At 41.1% G+C, this 21,102-nt stretch overlaps 1 protein-coding gene across 5 annotated transcripts in view; it reads right to left on the bottom strand.

Moving 5' to 3' along the window:
* Positions 1 to 21,102, bottom strand: part of KLF12 (Kruppel like factor 12) — a 243,667-nt gene that overhangs the window by 139,050 nt on the left and 83,515 nt on the right. For all 5 annotated transcript variants that reach the window (XM_032192667.1, XM_032192689.1, XM_032192698.1 and 2 more), the window contains exon 3: positions 7,151 to 7,240. In XM_032192667.1, coding sequence (XP_032048558.1) covers positions 7,151 to 7,240 — 90 coding nt within the window. The remainder of the gene's footprint in view (positions 1 to 7,150; positions 7,241 to 21,102) is intronic.

Here is a 21,102-nt window from a genome sequence, read left to right as displayed (position 1 = left end):
AAGGCAACATGTGTGAGGAGTGGTTGAGGTGCCTTGGTTTGTTCAGCCCAGAGCAGAGCAGGCTGAGGGGAGGCCTCATGGCGGCCTGCAGCTCCCTCATCAGGGGAGCGGAGGGGCAGGTGCTGAGCTCTGCTCTCTGGGGACAGTGACAGGACCCAAGGGAATGGCATGGAGCTGGGACAGGGGAGGGTCAGGATGGGGGTTAGGGAAAGGTTCTGCACCCAGAGGGTTTTTGGGTATTGGGACAGGCTCCCCAGGGCAGTTGTTATGGCTCTAAGCCTGTCTGAGTTAAAGAAGTGTTTGGGCAATATTCTCAAACATGTGGTCTGATTTTTGGGTGGTCCTGTGTGGCACGAGGAGTTGGACTTGATCAGTGATCTTTGTGGGTCCATTCCAACTCAGGGTATTCTATTATTGTGATTCTGGGTTGCGAGCATATTCCCCAAGCACAGCAGTGACAGAAGACACAGTTGTACTTCCTTGCCAGGAGCCACTTTAGGTATGTCTAATACAGCACTGCATCGTGCCCTGTTCTAGTCCCTACTTCTCTCTGGAATTAAATCTTGATCTCTTCCTAAAGAATGTCATATTTATGGCTCTGCAGAACAACTAATGAATCGTATCAGCTGTATTTCTAACACCTCAATAACACTCCTCAATTACTGTCTATTGTAAGATGAAGAAAAACAACAGAAAGTGAGATGGGCTAGTTTCTTTGCAGAAGAGACTGATATATGTGTGCTGTCCATATGCTGTTTGTTTCCCCAGATCAGCGGTGCTGAACATGAAGTATCATTTCAGAAAGAAAAAAATTACATGGATGAAGCAGGGATTCATGAATTGCACCTTGAAATACTAGAAGCATGTTTTTTTCTAATAACACAAAGAATGTATGTAAGCCAAACAATCAATAAAACCCAGTTCCCTACACAGTCAAGGAGCAAGCTTTGCTATTGACACTTTTCTTGACTGAATTTCAATAGGTATTTTTGGACATCTTTGCAAATAAAAGAGATTTCTGTCACTACTACCCAGGCTGAGGTACAATACATTTCTGTATACAACATAAGCATGCATGGCATTCTTCAGACATGAGATGACAAGATAATTTAGCTGGAGTCAAAAGACATAGAACAATATTGGCTTGTTAAAGGTTTTTGTCATTTTAGTCATTCTTTTCATTATTCGGACATGATAAGGCAGGGGAATGGAGACAGATCAAGCAGAATTAGGGGATGAATTCACAATGAGATATATAATCTTCAAACAGTGATCTGAGGAGAGAAAATACAGTCACAGGAACGGATGAAATATAAGATCTGGAAACAAAAAGGCTCACGAAAATAAAAAGTGCATTATTATCTATATTTGAGGATTGATTGTGAGATTTATCCTACATACATATCTGCTTTTAACAAAGGCCTAAGGTCTGACTCCGCAAATACTTAAGAAAATGTAACTTCATGTTTGAGTAAGCCAGACACATTTACCAGTTAAAAAAAAAAAAAAACTAAAAAAAAATAAAAAAATAAGCCACATAAGCAACAATGACCATCAAGACTTTCAGACTTCACACTGAAGCCAGCCAACAATATCCATCCCAACGTCTTGATAGTAGCCATCAGTTGATGAATTCACTGCCCAGTCTGTATTGTCATTTAAACTAATGCAGCCTCCATAAATTTTTGCAATGAGGAACATTACTTTCCAAAATAGTTTTTGGCACACCCAAAGAATGAGTATTTACTTCCTGCTGAAGTACCCCACCTTCACCTGTACAGGGAGAGACCACCTTCTTTATGCCCTTCTCTGAAGCCAGTTACTGACATGCAAAAAATCTACTGCAAATAAGGAGATGTAAAGCTGTAGGTCATTGGAGTATATTAAATGATAAGCAAATTCACATTTCTAAAGTAATTCTACCAATTTATTAGCAATGCCAGCTCCTGTTCCACAGTAGGGGAGGTAATAACGAAGCCTTGTTAAAGGGCAATGTGATATCTTTTATGTAATGTCTTTTTTTAATTTGTGATAAAGTCATTAAAGCAGCACTGTATCTTCTTGAAGCCTCAAACAATAGTCTACATTAAATCTCCTGTGCAAAATTAAGGACAGTAGTTCACTGGGAAAATAAGCATCTGTTCTTGCTAATGCTGATGGCCTTCTAAAGATCATTAAACTATTCTAAATTGGTGACAATAAAACAAAGCAGAAGTGTTTTAACTTTTTCCAAAGCAAAGAGAAAATTGATTTCCCTTGTAAATACTTCTTTGTTCCAAATTTGTCCAGTAACCTATACCTCATAAAGCATGTCTTCCCTATGAAGTTGCCTAAATCTCATTCACCCACAATCACCTAGCTTGAATTTAGTGTCTTTTAAAACTGGGTTGGTAAAAATTCATCTTCACTGCATTTACACAGACTGTTGCTCCTGAGTCATGCTCACCCTTCTCTAGCCACAGGCTCGAAGAAACTGGTTCTTCGGTGCTCAACTGAAATACAGGCATCAGCGCCCCATTTCCTTTCAGCCTCAACTAGAAACCTGCCTATTCTGCTGTGGAAGCTGCTCACAAAGCTTTGTTGTTCTTCAAAGAATACCCTGAAATTTCAACTGGACTACACTTTCTTCTCTAATTCTTTTTGCTGTATTGCATTTTAAATCCAAATTTGCTTGCTCTAGATATGTAGCATTTCTGCAGTAAAAAGACAGATGCTATTTTAAAATACTTTAAAAAACACCTTTCAGAGCTGTCAGCCCCAGTTTGGTTTTGTCAGCCCAGGTTTGGTTTTGCACCCAAACACAATGCAAGAAATAGACCTATCATGAAACAAAGAAAAACAAAAAGTCTCGTAGCAAGATAGTCAAGAGATCTTGGAGTTCAGTGCACAGATGGTAGAGAAGAGCTTTACAATTTGCTTAACCTAGCCTGCAGATAGACCAAGGACTCCAGCATGAAAATGACTGACGGTCTGTCTTGGTATCCAAAAAAATTAAAAAATGTTTAATTCTCAACTCAAAGATTTGCTCTGTTCTGGTTCCCACCTGCATTGTGGGGCATCTCTACTACTACCACCATGTGTAGTCAAGGGACAACACCAGGTGAAGACCAGGTTACCCAGAGCAGCACCTGAAGAAGAATTAATAAGGGAAGTGCACATGGCCAGATGGTACCTATTCCACCACAGCCATAACAAATAGGAAGTTAAAAGCTGGTTCCATTTATGTAAGGAATCTTTTTTTCCCCTCCTGTTGCGTTTCTGTGTTGGTGGAGTAGGGGTGAGAGGAAATTGAATGTTACTTCTTTTTCAGCTTTTTATTCCTACCTTGTCATGTTCCTGCAGCAAGCACTGTCCACTTTATCTAGGTTGCTACATAACAATATTTTTATTGCTCCAGTCAGTAGGCTGGTGGGTTACTAGCTCACAAACAGTAAGGACATTGGATTTCAAAAAAAGCTTTTAATAAAGTCCCAGGTTAAGCACATACTGTTTAATCATTGCACTGATCAAATTACTAAATAAATTGAAACCTTGGAGTGCAGATTCAAATGCTACGGTCATGTCATCTGCTGAAGTAATCTGCCTAGCCAGCATTTTACAGTAACATCATTACAACAATTCCCACCCGAAGCAACGATGTAGGCATTTAGCTTACTCTCCTTGTGGTCTTGGAGACATACCCAGAATCATGGGGGTACCTTCTGGCTCCTGTTCTCTGCCAGTAATTCGTCACTGGCACCGAGTGACTCCTGAGATAATCTCTGTACCTTCATTTCACCTGCGTCACGTACCTTATAGGACACCACAGGACCATGACGGCAACGGGGCAGGCTGGCACCCAAGCAGAACTTGAGGCAGTGCCAGCCTGCCGTCATACCCAATGCACACACTTGCCTCAGCACAACAACTGCCCAATATGCAATTAAACTCTCCTCTACCAGTTGCTCTCTCACCAGGCAAACATTTCAAGAGCCAGGACAGCAGAGGACTGGCTGGGTGTCCCAAACAGCACTGCATGCATGGCCAAGCAACATCCACCTTCCTACAGCATGGCCCTTTTTCTGAATCCCACCTTGGAGGTCAAGAAGCAGAAGCGACAGCTAATCGGGGCACAACTAATTGGAAAACACCTTTTCTGGCTGACACATTCATATGCCCTGCAAGGAAGTTTTCAGTATCCCTAACAAGAAGTAGGCACATGTCCTCGAAACCCACTATTAATTTAATTTTGATAAAGCTCTGCAGTAATTGCCTTGTAAGCACCCATCATGGAGGACCCACCAAGACAGGACTGCTCAGCCACCATGTGCAGCAGCAATGGAGGCAGCTCCCATACCACAACAGTAACTTTCTTCTGAAACCACCTCAATTCACTGCATCTCATATGGACCAGCCACAAAAGGGCTAAGTGAGATCATCACATGGCACCACAAGGGAATTTTTCTCTTGGGTCTGCTGCTGTTGGAAAGGGCTGGGAACTGATGCTAGATAAGCTCTAAATAAAAATTAGGTGTGTTCTTTAACACCAGGAACAGGTAACAGATAGCACAGCGATAATGAGATTCTTCATCACTATCTTTTTTAAAATCAAGAAGCTGTTTATTTGAAAGATGGGCTCAGATTTAAACAGAAGACAATTCCAATGGTGCAGTAGCTTTTATCAGCTAAAAGATCAGGTGATACTATTCCAGTTCCTCCAAAGCCCTGTTACAGAGGCAAATCAGCACAGTCTGGTCTGATGGCTCAGCACCCATCAGCCCTGATTGAGGGCCGGTGATGCTCCGGTGTGTTTTCTGCTTTTACTCATCCATGACTAATGCAGCCTTTGGGATCCCCTAGCCACAAAGGCAACTTTCATTTCATAACTCCTAAACTATGTCTCACTTTTGCCCTCACCACAGACCTATAACCAATACCAGATACCAAGCAGGAACAGAAAAAATAGTAATTAAAATAGATAGATAGATAGATAAAAAAATCTTCCTAGACAGGTTTAGAGAAGTTTGCCTAGTTTTGCCTAATGTACAGAGCATCCTAAATGAAGCAGCTCTAGCTTCTACCATTAAGACTCAAATATGCTGTCTTAGTTTGTGATGTTTTCGAAGTGAAAATCCCATCTCCCTGCATACCAATATAATACAATGGAGGTGCAAACATAGGGTCTTTGGGCACTGTAACAGCATGAAGAAGAAGAGCTGTTTCAAATTCAGACTACTTGGATTACACTGTAGTTCCCACCCCATTCTTCCCAGTTATGATATTCATCTTCTCAAATAGCTTCACTGAACGTCTTTGATAATCACCGCCTTCAAACACTTGTCCCTGTTATGTCTACCAACATCTACATATTCAAAACAGTCTCTGAAGCACATGCTAAACATCTGTTTCAACCACCTTTCTCTTTACAGTTTAAGCTGTTTTCTGGAAAATTGCCATCCTAATGGCCAGCTCCTCTGTTAGCAAACCGGAGAATTCATTTTGTATTTATTGATTGTTCCCTAATGAAGAGCCATAAAGGTGCTGGAGACTCCTGACCAGACACTACTTAATTAGTACCAAAGCACATAAAATCCCAAATTAAACCGAGCTCTTTGTCCAAAGTCACAGTCATTGGAAAAGAAAGAGATGACATCATTTTCTGCTTACAAAGAAGTCTGTAAAATTTTATTAAAAAATAAAATCTAAGGAAATTAAAAAAAAAAAAAACACAAAACAACTATATAAATTGTTCATTTCCTTACAGTTTCTAGGACACCAAATAGGTGTTCCAGAATCAAATCACACTTAGTACTCTTCCAGAAGGATCCAGCAATATGTTTCGTGCATAGAACTTATTGTAAATTAAATAAAGGCAAAAACCAAAATAGCATTTGCCTTCTAAACAATATAAATAAAGGTTTAGGTTACATACAAAGACACAATGCAAAGCATCCAGAAGGTATTAAAAATTATCTCTAATGGATCTGTCTTTTCATCACTGTGTCTCATACAATAATTGAATTTCAATGTTCCCTCAAACTATGCTGGTACCGATATATTTTCTGATGGTACTGACTCTAAAGAAGGCTGAGAGATGAACAAGAATACCATTAATTGTCAAGCTTTTTTTACTCAAAACAAGCCTCAAGAACATTCTGAATAACCAATCTCTCCTTGCAAATCTTTCAAATTAAGTCATCCTGAAAGTTAATTCCCTTTCTTCCATATCATTTAAATTCTCAAATATTTGAGAAAATGGCAGGAAGGTAAAAAGCTAACTAAAAGAAGGACAGAAAATCCCAACCTACATAGCAATAATGTTGCTTCTTCTGTTACGCCTTCTGCTTGTTGGAGGCATCTGTCTTCAGAGCAGTAAGGTGGCTTGAATTCTTCAGGATGGTGTAAGGTGCACACAAGCAAATAAGGAATCTATCCATGATAGCACAAAACCTCATCTTATTAGCCTCTATAAACATCTCTATTAAAAACAGATCCTGCCATAGTAAGCTGCAATCCCTGGTACAGTTGTTACTACATATGTAAGAAAATACCCCGAACAAGTCCGAAAACTTAAGTCATCCATTTTCCTTAAATCTGCCACTAGAATTAACATCTAACACTGAATGGTTGCTCTGCAAAAATCTAAAATCATATTCATAATGTCTGTTTCGTATTCAGCAGACTCTGTGACACTAACTGTAACCATCTGAAGCTTCTAGCTTCTTATCACAACAATAAACAAGTACATTCCACCCAAAAGAGCAATTTTGCTCAAACAGAAAATGGAATAAGATAAGCATATAAAGGACAAAACAATCATGGTAAAGCAAATAGCCCAAGAAAGCAGAATAGCATAAATATGTATGGGCCTTCTTGGACATACGAATTTGGCTTCTTTGCCATAATCCATTATTCTTCCCCATATTTTAAACTGCACCCTTTTTTGCAATCGTAAAAATACACCACAGAAAGCATCTCTAACCCAGACAATTTCCGTGTGTCTTCCACAGAGTTTTGTGTTCCCAGCTGCCTGAAAAATTTCCCAAGAAAATGAGCTCCAAAGTGGTAACAGAAAACAGCAATACAACAGGAGAGACAGCTAACCACAGAGTAGCTTGGCAAGGGTCACCAGTGTGTTGAAGAGTGAAGCCACACAGAAACCTCTGCTTACCCCTTGCTCAGATTCCAGCAGCTCTGTTTTAACTCTGACTGCCGGCATCCCATCAAGCATTAACATTCTGTTTTCAAAGGCGCTGATGTCCTAAGGCAAAAAAAGGACAAGGTTAATCAAAAAAAGATGAAAGACACTCGATTAAATTCACTGTTTTAATTCTATAATACTGCAGAAGTAAAATAAGTTTTTCCTAACTAAAGTTAACAAACATGAAATAATAATTTCAAAAAGTACCTATCAAGTTGCTATTTTTTTTAAAATAATAAGTTACATTTTCAGTTATCCTTAAAAGAGAACTAAATCTTTGTGAACAAAAAAGGAAAATTACTATTTTTTAATTTGCAATGAATCACACACATGCACATATATACATTTGTTGCTTTAGGATTGGAAAAGAGAGCAGTGATGCCAAAGAGCTTCAGATTTTTGGCAGTATACTTAGGTGTATTTGATTTGAATCACACATTTGTACTTTATATCACCTACAGAAAGCATACACTTGAATTCAAATAAATTATATTGAAGAGCTGTACATGCACACAGTAAATTAACACACATCTTCAACACATTCTCAGATTTCATATCATTATCTTATAAAGTGAATTGCTTTTCTCAATGAGAATCTCCATGCGCTCACTCCTCATACAAAATAAATCAGAAAAAAGAGTGAAAAAAACATCCTTTCAGTAATGAACAATACAGGCTGAGAGTTTCAGTTTGAAGTGGGATTTGCAAAACTGTACTTCTCTGAATCAACATCCTTATTACAAATGCCTCGTCCCACTGTTGCATGAGTGTTTTATGAAATATGCAAAACAATCTCTGGTGCTTTCAGTTCAAACACTACCTTAACCTGAGTTAATCTTCTAATGTAGTCAAGGCTCAAGGATGGTGTTTCAAAGCTAGCCCCTTCAGCTGCCATCTGGTTTGAACAACACGGTGAGAATAAAGACATTTTATCACTCTAGCGAGAATATGACCTTATGGATCAAAACACTTTGGTCAGTTGCACAGAAATGCGAAAACGTCAAAGATGTTTCTCAAATAGTGAAACTCTAGCACATATTGCTTATAAGTGACTCATTTGCAGCAACTTACTTATCTGTGACCCTGTCTGGAACACAGCACTTGATACTGGGAACTCACCACCGCGCTAACCGCTACCTCTTAGTCCTCAACAAATGCACTGTAATGGAAAAAACCCTCTCCGTGTGTTTCACTGGCAGCAGATCTGTTCAGTACTGTGTGGTGCCGTTATTCAGAAGGAATTCCTGTGTTCATTGCCCTGTTTATTATCACGGCTGCTTTGGGGGAATTTCAAGGAAAAATGGTATGCCCTAATGCTTCCTAAAAGCTTCCAAAATACTCTTTTAAAATTTTAATTAATTTAAACATTTTTTTTTTCCAATTAAGGCACTGTATCCCAGGATCTTCCCAGGCTGTTTAGGGAGTTAAGTATTGCAGCAACCGTTTACTTCTTTATATTCCTTTACTTTGTTGTAATTTAAATAACTTATACTAAAGAGCAGGGAAGCCAACACACGCATGCTCCAACACAGTGCCAAAGGCAGAGCAAATGACCTGTTTAAAATTCCCATCACCCTCACTTTGAACCCATGTGTTACAGCACACAGAGCAGTGGCTATGGTTTGGTAACATAGGGGGGGACAGGAACTTGGTAGTAAAGCAGAGAGCATTGCGACAGAAAGGAAAACAGCACTTTTTTATCTCATATTTGTAAAATAAATAACTAAATACATAAAATTATAAAGTTTATAGAAAAACTCAAAACACTTAAATTACAAAATTTCAGACCAAATGAGTAATTTTCAGCTTAGCATTTCCACGTTCAAACATATGGAGATGAAGACAAGTTGAGCAATTGCGATGTTCCAAGTTCATGCTATGCTTCCACTGCATATCTACTTTAAGCTTCACACAACAGGAAGAAAAAAAATATAAAATAATAACAATAAAAAACCTCTTCTTGCATCTTTGTAGCAACTCATTTTGTACACCTTGATCATTATTCAGTCTTTGAGGTGTGGGGTGGGGAGAGAGAAGGAGGGAGCAGGATGCCACAAACAGCTCACTGAAATGGTTCCAGGCTTTACATCCCTCTTCCCAGCAAGGGCGGTGCATTGTTTACTTATCAGAAAGGGATCTCGTGTCCTAGGGCGTCACTGAGCTTCAGTGGTTTGGATGTGGTTTCGGGTGGAGCTACAGCAGGAGCCAGCCTGGCATTCCAGGCTCTCCCAGCGCCTGCTCTGCAAGCAGAGAAGTCCCCCTCCTTTCATGATTTATAAGCAGTACAGTTGAGTTTTACAGCAAGATCAGGAATATACCATAATAAAGCATCCCTTGGGCTGTTTAGCTTGTAGACAAAGAAGGATGAGCTGATATTGCTTCACGTCCCCGAGGAGGTCTTACCCGAATGAAAAAAGGGACGTGGCTGCCTTCCGCAGGAGGCACAAGCAGAAGGAGGGGGGCAGACAAAGCGCAATTGAGGAAAGGCAGGTTTAATGAACTGTTAGAATCTGATTAGAGGCTAATGTCCCTTTTAGTGCTTTGTACCAATTTACAGCTGATATACTTGAACCATTTTTCCCACTGGCTGTGATAAACTCATTAGTTTTAAAAATGCAAGCTAACCAGAGCCTTTGAAGTTTAAAACTGATAAATCATGAAAACCTGACTAGTTCATGTACCATTTAACACATTTACATTTAACTAAATTTTCAGAGCACTTGCTTCCCCTTTTGTTGTCTAAAATCATATTTCTTAAGAGCAACACTCTGCCTTTTGAGCACTGGTCTGAAGGATGAATTCAGTGAATATTTCTGGCTTTTGGGTCGTTTATAATTCTGAGCAGCAATAATTGCCGGAGTAGATTCTTTCCAAATTATTTGATCCTTCTGCGTTTATAGCTGAAAGGGCATCGTGTGACACATCCTGGGGGGGTCCACCGCCCGGTAACTGCCGAGTGGATCTAATCTGTGTGTCGCACATACAGACGAAGCGTTTAGCCCAATATTCGCTCAGAGGGCTGATCTCTCAGAACTACGCTCTCCTGCTGTAACCAGCGTTTGCCCTACAGTATGTTCAAAGCCATTCAGCAAATAGAACGTAATTGCCGAGGTTTGCATACGGTGGGCAATCAGCTAAGGAAAACGGGTTTGCCTCATCTCCACAGGGGTGGGGGAGTGCATGGAGCTCCCTCTGGAGCCTCTCCGGTCAGCTGGGCCAGATGGAGCATTCACACCTGAGTGAGGCCAGGCTGCTCTAGTGCCCCATGCTAATTTATTACACTCAGGAGACCCACCAGCCAAGATTGCTGCTATGATGTACTAAACCAATACATTTTTCAGGCCAGAGTCCCCTCCTGGCTCACTAAACCCCCTTCACCCACTGTGGCAGCTGAATTGCAGCCCCTCAGCACCCCACAGGTGAGGGTGATGTGAATTTATATGACAGCCCTTTGATGTCCAGCCTCCCTCCTCCCAACCCAGTCCACCCGGTGGACTCTGGTCACACACTTAGGCAAAACACACAGCAGATGTCCTAAACCAGGCCCTTATCAAGCCAGGCTCTGCATGACCTTATGAAAACATCTGTTCTCTTGGATCAATAAACCAACTGATCCTAAAAGAGAGAAACCTCTGTTTCTTACTGCTATCCATTTCGGTCTTTCACTGATCACGTTTGGGCATTCATTGCCTCGAAAGATTAACACGAAACACTAATCATGCCCAGGTCCATATGCACAACTGCTACTGCAGTAGTTGTCACACAAAACAAATAAGCTTTAAGGTTTACAGGCTTTTCTTCTGAGAAGCTGTTGCAATCAGTCTAATAACAAGACTCTCCCCCCTTCCAAAAGACCTACATTTTTAGTACAGCATCACTCCAACTATAAATTGACATTTTCTTTACAAGGACAACTGTCTGTTGCAAGTTTTAATCAAATTATCATCAGCTACTTAAGGGGAAGACAAAACAAAACAAAAACTCTTATCTCATCCTGGTTCAACCTCTCTCCCCCTCCCCCCCAGCATCCTGTAGTGTTTATTCATTTAATTATGAATGACACCATTATGAAATTTGGATCCATTTGGGAGAAGGCCCGTAGTTTTGAAGCCAGGTTTTTTATTTGGTCAAGCCATACCTTCAAAAATCACGATGCAAGCTTTTAACAGCAACAGGGGGAGTTGGTGCCAGAACCAAGCTCCTGCCCTGAGAGGCAACCAAAGATGCCTCTAAATTCACTCTGTAATATCTTCTAAGCGCAAGATGACAAAATCTGATCCCGCCCACACACCCCAGTCTCCACTATTTTGAAATCCAGCTGCTCAGTACTGATGCATGAGAAATGAAATGATGCTCTCCCAGAGCATGCTTGGCCAGACTGACAACCCCACGCTAGTGCAGGAAGACAGCAGCGAGCTCAAAACCCAGACCCTACATCATCTGCATGCATTGACAGTCATTTATTTATGTTCCTGTGCAAGACTGGCTCATTCTCGTTTCATCTCATGAATGCAAGGGATATACAGAAGCAAGGGTGCATGATGCTAGTTACTGCTGTCATTAATGAAGATAATGGACTGAGTTATGTTGAAGTGCTGCACACACACACAAGACAAAGCCCTCAATGACTGTAAACTTTTCTATGAAACACCAAAATGTTCAGCTGATAAGTCAACATTTTGTGAGGGGTGGGTTGACCCTGGCTGGCTGTCAGACACCCACCCAGCCACTCTCTCACTCCTCCTCCTCAAAAGGGCAGAGGGAGAAAATAAAACGAAAACACTTGTGGGTCAAGATAAAGACAAAAAGATCCCTTACCAATCACTGTCACAATATAGATTTGGCTTGGGGAAAATTAATTTAATTTGTCACTGATTAAAATAGAGTTGGACAGTGAGAAACAAAAAGTAAAACACCTTCCCCCCACCCCTCCTTTCTTCCTAGGCTCAGCTTCAGCCCTTCCCTTCAGACTCCTCTGTGCACTGTCCCCAGGTGATGCAGGGGGAACATGGAGGCTGCGATCAGCCCACAGCAGTTCCTCCTGGCTGCTCCTTCCTCCTCATGTTTTTCCCTGCTCTTTAGGGGTCATTCCCCACAGGATGTGGTCCTGCAGGAAAATCTGCTCCTGTGTGGGCTCTCCACAGCCTACAATTCCTTCATGTCCTCCATGGACACCGCTGTGGACATCTCTTCCACAGGCAGCAGTACCTGCTCCACCGAGGTCTCCTCGGTGGGCTGCAGGGGAGTCTTTACTCCAGCACCTTGCACACCTCCTCTCTAACCACGGTGTTCAGCCTGTGCAGTGTTTTGCCCTTTCTTATATACATTTTCCCCGAGGTGCCGCCATTTTGGCTGCTGGGCCCAGCCATGCCGTGTGGTGGGGTCACTGGAGCTGGCTGGAGCTGGCTGTGTCTGGCACAGGGCAGCCCTGGCCTCTCCTCACAGAGGAGCCTCTGCTGCCAGCACCTTGCCACATGCAGACACTGCAGCAATACACACTAACAGCACCGCTTTGCAAGTTTATGTACCTTTAGAACCTAGAGTTGAAGCTAGAGTTGAAGCTTTAGAACCTAGAGTTGAAGCTTCAACCTAGAGTTGAAGCTGGCTGTGTCTGTGAGAGAAAATAAAAAGGTTTTTTTTAGATATGTGAATGGAAAAAGGAGAACTAAAGAACACATAGGGCCGCTCCTTGATAGGGAAGGTCTCCTCACAGACAATGACATAGGCAAAGCAGAGACGCTTAATGCCTTCTTTGCCTCTGTCTTCAATGCCGATGATGGGCTTCGGGACCCAGGGTGCCCTGAGCTGGAGGACCGGGACGGTGGGGATGACAAACTCCCAACCGACCCTGAACGTGTGCGGGATTTGCTACTCCACCTGGATCCCTACAAGTCCATGGGTCCGGATGGGATTCATCCCCGGGTGCTGAAAGAGCTGGTGGACGTCATCGCGGAACCTCTCTCAATTATTTTTCAATGATCCTGGGAATTTGGAGAGGTCCCGGTAGACTGGAAGCTGGCAAATGTTGCGCCGATTTTCAAGAAGGGTCAGAAAGAAGACCCTAGCAATTACAGGCCTGTCAGTCTCACGTCAGTGCCTGGTAAAATCATGGAGAAGATGGTTCTCGAACTTATTGAGGCGCACCTGGGGGACAAAGCAGTCATTGGTCCCAGCCAGCATGGGTTTGTGAAGGGTAGGTCCTGCCTAACTAACCTGATTTCCTTTTATGATAAGATCACCCATATGGTGGACCAAGGGAAACCAGCTGATGTGATTTTTTTGGACTTCAGCAAGGCTTTTGACACGGTTTCCCATAGGATCCTACTGGACAAAATGTCCACCATACAGCTAAATAAAAACATCATACGATGGGTGAGCAATTGGCTAACGGGCAGGGCCCAGAGGGTTATGGTAAACGGGGCTGCGTCAGGCTGACGGGCGGTCACCAGTGGGGTCCCTCAAGGCTCCATTTTAGGGCCGGTACTTTTCAATATTTTTATAAACGATCTGGATGTAGGAATAGAAGGTATTTTGAGCAAGTTTGCTGATGACACCAAACTTGGAGGAGTTGTGGACTCGAATGAGGGTGGAAAGGCCTTGCAGAGGGATCTGGATAGGTTGGAGAGCTGGGCGATCACCAACCGCATGAAGTTCAATAAGAGCAAGTGCCGGGTCCTGCACCTGGGACGGGGAAACCCTGGCTGCACGTACAGACTGGGCGATGAGACGCTGGAGAGCAGCCTAGAAGAGAGGGATCTGGGGGTCGTGGTAGACAGCAAGTTGAATATGAGCCAGCAGTGTGCCCTGGCAGCCAGGAGGGCCAACCGTGTCCTGGGGTGCATCAAGCACGGCATCGCTAGTAGGTCAAGGGAGGTGATTGTCCCGCTCTACTCTGCGCTGGTGCGGCCCCACCTCGAGTACTGTGTGCAGTTCTGGGCACCACAGTATAAAAAGGACATGAAACTGTTGGAGAGTGTCCAGAGGAGGGCTACGAAGATGGTGAAAGGCCTGGAGGGGAAGACGTACAAAGAACGGCTGAGGTCACTGGGCCTGTTCAGCCTGGAGAAGAGGAGGCTGAGGGGAGACCTCATCACAGTCTACAACTTCCTCGTAAGGGGGTGTCGAGAGGCAGGAGACCTTTTCTCCATTAACACTAGTGACAGGACCCGTGGGAACGGGGTTAAGCTGAGGCAGGGGAAATTTAGGCTTGACATCAGGAGGGGGTTCTTCACAGAGAGGGTGGTTGCACACTGGAACAGGCTCCCCAGGGAAGTGGTCATTGCACCGAGCCTGTCTGAATTTAAGAAGAGATTGGACTGTGCACTTAGTCACATGGTCTGAACTTTTGGGTAGACCTGTGCGGTGTCAAGAGTTGAACTTGATGATCCTTAAGGGTCCCTTCCAACTCAGGATATTCTATGATTCTATGATTCTATGATTACTTGGCACCGACCAGTGGCTCATACTGGTTTCTCACAGCCCCCCCTTTCCTCTCTTGCAGGACCCCACATTTTGTGAACCACTGAACATACCATTATTTGGACAGATTTTTCTATGGAACATCACACCTTTAGAAATCTCTGCATCCTCCTGAATTTTACTCCTTGTCTTGACCCTAGCACCATTTCCATAATTATGCAATGTGACTAATAAAACAGATTCCTTTGCACTTCTGTATGAACTTAACATCTAACATGAGACAGTCTCTATCACTTTCATTTTTGAGAAATGCAGTACCAGTTGCGGGAAGAACAGAGTCAAATTAAATGTACAATTTAAAAGTTTCAGGTTTAAGGAGAATACTTCTGAAAAGCTAAGAGCTGAGGACAGTCCCTAAGCAGCTTTCCTGTCTCAAAGCTATGACTTACAATTTGCCTTGCCTCATCTTCCAGTCATTTTTACACAAGTTTTCTGCACATGCAGTAATTTCCAAATTCATCATTATATTCTCATTTATGCTTTCAAAACTTTTGGTCATTTTTGCAGGACCTCTATAATTAATTAATTAATTAATTGTTATTTTTTAATATACAACTAACTTAAATACATATGACCTAATAACTAATACTGAACTAACCACAAAGTAGCCCATGTTACTTATTTGCCCTGGCAATAAGATTACTCTGTTGATTCTTCTGAAGATGAATACCTAAATTCATGCTATTCCCATTACTTACATTACTACACTGAAGTTATCCATTAACAAAACAACAGACAGCATAACACCTCAGGGCAAAATATCTGAAGTGATTCATTTAAGGCAAACCTTTTGATGATATGTTGCATCCCTTTAAGGGTATAACCAGATACGGTTTTAAAAGTTTGAAATGCCTTTTCTCATTGATTCAAGGGAGACTAGAAGAAAAGATTGCCATCTCTTCTCAAATATCACTACCATCTCCACAGGGAGAGGAAGCCAAGGAGAATGTGTTCTCAAATTTTCACAGGAAAGAACCATGAAACTGCCTTCTACCTCAATCTCCTGCACTTGCTGAAGACCTTCATTTCCAAAGAAGTCCTTTATACACCATACAATGAGATTTGTTAGTCACTGAACTGAAGTTATCTCTAGAGTAAAGTATACCAGTTAACATTGCCACAGTGTGTATAACAGCAGTTCATTCCAATAAGTGAGGGAAACAACTATCCAATAGAAAATAAAAGTAAATTTATGTAGCTAGAAGGTAATCACTCAACTGGGAATTCTGCCAGGGAATTGGGGTTAACAGCCCATGTCTTGCCATAGGATCTTCATCATATGTAATTATGTCTATAGCTGTGTGAAATGTTCATAATGAAAGCAGAGACTCTGGTAGTTCTGCATTTTACTCTGAACTTGAATTTTAAGTCAAATTACCAGAAAATAAAAGGATCGCTTTCATTTATTGACACTTCAAGGAAAAGTGAAACAATTTCTTAAGAAATAAGTAGACCAAAGCCTTAAACTTTACACTGTTTTCAAGTGAAACGGGTGTGTTTGATCCGAGATCACTCCAATTCAAAATGAAATTCCTTTAGTGAGGACAGAACAGAGTTTGCAGAAGCCAGTCTGAACAATAAAGACATACATAAATACTTCGTTTTATGTCTTATCTGAAACTCAATCTTAAACAGCACAGCAATGGACTTCTGGAAATATGCTAGGACATCAGATCAGCATGTGACTGTAAAGAAAAATTAACTACAGCTAACAGGAAGGCTATTTTTCACTAGTCCACACGTCTCTTTCTGCTCTGCCTGTTAGCCCTAAAGAGAGCTCATGGTGGACCCAAATGCAGTGCATGACATTCTTTACATGCAGTCTACATATATCTATGTGTGTATATATATCACAGACATACATCATCTACATGGCGTCCAGTGATCATGGAGACACTATAGCTCTAGGTCTAGTAAATATATCTTCCATGATGGCCTCTGAGTATGGTATCGTATTAGAACCAGGCATGCCTGGTACAGCCCACACCTGAACAGCAGTTGTGGCTCAGTGCTGTCAGCACCTGAGAAGCACGTGCAGTGGCTGGCCTTTATCTCAGGGTGTCCTGCTGAGATCCTCATCTGATGTACCAGATCATGTCCGGCTGCACCCTGCTGTTATCAGCACAAAGACATGAACATGCAACACAAGCTTCTTCAATTCCTACTCTGGTTCCTAGAGCCTTAATAAAAATAAAATTTAAAAATATATATATTAATTTTGCAGACAGCAGGATTCCAAAAGTAGTTAAGTAGCCAAGTCCCTAAGGATGTCGCTGTGTTTTCATTTGCTATATATTTTTACAAATCTGTCTCCAGGGGAAAAGTTCAAGTCCAGACAAGATTCAGTCATAGAACCAGAAAGAGAACCAAGTTCTCATGTTTCGCTTTTGAAATCTTTTTGGTTTGTTTGGGTTTAAATTAGTTTTAGCAAATATAAATAGAACCAAAGAAATGTGGTCAGCTTCCAGGTGACAGAGGAGCATCAAGTGCATTGGAAACTAGAAGCCAATCTGCTATTTCTCAGACTCCGCAAGCAACTCTGTCAGCTTAAACTGCTCAAAATCCTTTTACATCAGCTCCACTCTCCTGCCACTTTCATCCACCTCTACAAACAATTATTGATCATTCCTGTATGTATCATTCAAACGCTGTTACAGGTAACATTAATTGTATCAGAACCGTACATTTAACTTCTTACCAACTATAATGACTTAATTGTTCTCCTTCTAGTACAATATTCACAGAATAATTGGTAAGCTTTTTAAAACACCAAATGATTTCCTTAATATTTGTGGATCTTTTTTTAGTCTTGCACTTAAAAGCCTTGCTCAAAAACATGTCTCCTGCACAAGTACATGCACGCACACACACACACACACAAAAAAAAACACTAAAAAACACCACATAGAGAAAGCTGAAAAAGAGACATCTATTCAGTAGAGAGAGAGATATTGAAAAAATGGTATGTTTCAGAGAAACATGCACTGCATTTATCTTTCCACAGGAGTTAATAGAAACTAAAAAAATATTTTCATAACGCTTCATGATGCGTAACAGTAAAATAAACTTTTCATACCTTCCCGTGTTTTTGTTTTGTTTGTTTTTTGTTTTTGTTTAAAGCACTGACAAGTAGTGAAGGTTACTATCAAGTGGAAACGTATGACTTTTCACCAAAAAAAATAGTAATTGACCTATATTGCCACTTGTCCTTGACCACAGTTACAAGTCAAGTGGTTTTAAAAAACTACTTTTCAATTTCCAAAGTAGCTTTCCGCTCTTATGTCAATTGCCCTTGAGTTTGGAGAATAGTTTGAAGAATGTGAGGCTTAAAATTAAAAACAAACAAATAGGAAAAAAAAAAATCGGTCAGGAAAGTGTAGATTTTTAATAGTCCTGTAAATGTTATATTGATGCAAATTGTAAAACACATGCTCCTTAAAGGTTACCTTTACAATTAGGGGGGCTGTTGCCTCAGTTATTAATCTTGAGAAAAATAATTGCATAAGACACAAACAGCTGGTAAAAGCAGTTTCTATTACATCAGTTTTCGTTTAAGAAGTCCCCATGTCTTTTGTATTTACTGAAGACTAAAATCAAAGTTTGTATAATCAAAAATAAGTCTCATGCTTTTAATTAACTTCTCCTGGTGCTAGAAGGAGTATGTGACATCAACATAGTGTCAAGGGAATAGTTCTGCCATCTGACAAAATTTTCCTGTATCTGCTAATTGCATAAATTGTGGCTTTTTTGTAACAGGTGAGCAAATGAGCATTGAATGGAACTGCCCAGGAGCTTACCAGGAAATACACAGTGACCAGAATTCTAGTCCAAATTCTGCCCTTACCTGCTCCGGTGGCAAAAGGAGCTGCTTGAACTGTGGGGAATGTGTTGGCATGCTTTTCTACCCACCTGCCAATGTGCAAAAGTCTGCTTCCATGGAGACAGTTACAATATGAACCTCACACACTGGAGAATAAAAGGAACATTTAGCAGGTAGAAGTAGCCATGGTTTTGTCCAAAATTTTTGTACAAGTTCCAGTGTGACAGGCCATATGACCAAACATCATTCTTCTTTGCCAAGAAGACAAGATGCAGTCTAAGGGGCCTGCTTGGCTCTGTCACTCCCTGCAGCCCAAAGGGACCGTCACCTCAACGGGACTGCACCTTCAGCTCTGCCACCACAAAGCCCCAGAGGGAATGCTGAAACAACTGCAGAAAAGGTTTCAGGGGCCTGGACATCAGTGCTTCCTCCTTACGTTACACTGCCCTTTTCATTCTGGTTTTAAAGGGAAGCAAACAAGCTACAGCTAATACTGTATGTCTTGCTCGAGCATAACCAGCTGGTGGGTCATGCCAAACCCTTCAGCATGGGGAGAAAACCGTTGCTCCTCCACATCCCATGTTCCCTCCCCTAGGATAAAATGTAGTTATAAATTGATTGCCAATGCCAAAAGCTGACTTGTTGTAAATCACAACCTTTACAAACTATATCCTCTTAACAAGAGCAATGTAAGATAATGTAGTCATTAACTATGCCTAGTTCCCTTCTAGCAGCTGGGACACAGAAATTTTAAGAAGCTGTTATTGCTCATAGCCAACAAAAGTGTTTCTAATCTATCTGAGAGCTCCAATATATAAGCAGAACCAAAAATGTACCAGGAGAAGTCAGCTTTCCCCCTTTGGGTTAAAAATGTAACCACTAAACTGTAGAAAATTCAGTTATGCAGGCTGCATTTTCAGTTCAGATTTTACTTCTTCACAGGCAATTTTAAAAAACATTTTTTACTCTTAAAGAAAGACCAGTACATGACAGATATAAGAGAACCCCTTCCCAGAAGTCAGGTGCTGGTTTCCAGCTCAGCTTGTTGAATTGCCAAGTAGAGGGACAGAAGAAAATTTACTGCAGGCTTACAAAGAGAAGAAGACACTTGCATGCAGCTGCACCCTCCAACGCCAGATACTGTTGGGCACACCTGCAAGCAGCAGAGCTGATTCTCACAGGACCTCAGAAACCGTCTGACGTGGTTCGAGTTCAAAGTCATAGAGATGATAGGCAGCAAGTGATGAAACCAAAAATATTCTTTCAGTGGCCCCATCCCATCTGTTAGGAAGAGCTGTAACCACAGCCTTTGCCCTAGCAACTCTGCAGGAGCAAAAGCACTGAGAAAGTGTAGACTGGTTCTGCTGCTCGTATTTGCAAAACTGTGTATAAATACCATTTGAATCAGCATATGCTGAAATAGCAAAGTACTAATTAAATTAAGCTGAATGATTGCATGTTCAGGAGAAGAAGTCAGACTATTTGCCAGAAGTTAAACATCAGTTTATCAACCTTCCCTTTCGCACAGTACTTTCCATGGGTATGGAAGTATGGCAATTGTTTTAGATGCTTCTTGCTTTGGAGCAAACAAACTGCTTATTCCGATGTTTCAAAAGAAAGGGTGTATGCTCTGATGAAACTCCCAAACTGCAAATGTTTAACATCCTGTCGCAACCTGATCTCTGCCCTATTTAACATCAGTTTGAGGTCTTCCCATTCCCCACGGGCTTCAGTACAAATTTCTGGGAAAATATTAATATCAAAGCTGGCAAATAGCACTCATTAGTGTACTTCCAAAAAAAAAAAAAAAAAGAGGGCAAACTGACTTTTGTTCAGTTAGTGAATGAATTATAAAGGACCTCAATTTGTGAATGGGAATTTTTAAGTATCTACCAAATATGTGAAAAAGAAGTCTGCAGTAGCATAGACTGCTCACATCAATTTCTAGATAGTCACAATCGGATACCCGATTGCTCACATGATGTATTTTCTTACCCAAGGCAGGATGACCAAAATGTTTGTATAGAATAGGAAACAGTCACATTGAACTCCACAAGCAATAAATGATGGGGGAATTAGGGTCCACTTTAAAGGCAATTCTAATTAATTATTAAGACTTTCTAATTAACAGGTTTCAAATGTCAACAGCATGCATTTCCCACAGATTCTAAGTGAAGCTGCAATTCCTCAAATGCATTTGATAAAAAGTGTACTGCACGTGAACATTTCTGCCAATAAACAAAATAACTGCTTTCAGATTAAAGAACATTTTAAGTAACTATGGGTATAGCCATGAAAATGACAGAAAAAAAAAAAGAAGAAAACAAAACAAAACAAAACAAACAAAAAGAGATATAAGAGTAGCAAATATATAGCTCTACAATGACAGATCCTTTGAACTTAGATTACAGCACCCTTAAAATTTATTATATACAGCCAATCATACAAAGTATATAAAATAAATTTAAGATTATAAAAAGAAAGTAACACATATGTGTCAAGAGGAAAGATAAGTGTGGAATGTATAACACATCAGTTAGCATGAAACATTGTGAAACCTTGGAACAATTCAGGGAACAATGAATCACAGAATCATTCAGGTTGGAAAAGGCCTGGAAGATCA

Source organism: Aythya fuligula, chromosome 1, assembly GCF_009819795.1.
Source record: "Aythya fuligula isolate bAytFul2 chromosome 1, bAytFul2.pri, whole genome shotgun sequence".
In the NCBI taxonomy this organism is placed as follows: domain Eukaryota; kingdom Metazoa; phylum Chordata; class Aves; order Anseriformes; family Anatidae; genus Aythya; species Aythya fuligula.
This window is presented reverse-complemented; position numbering and strand designations above follow the sequence as displayed.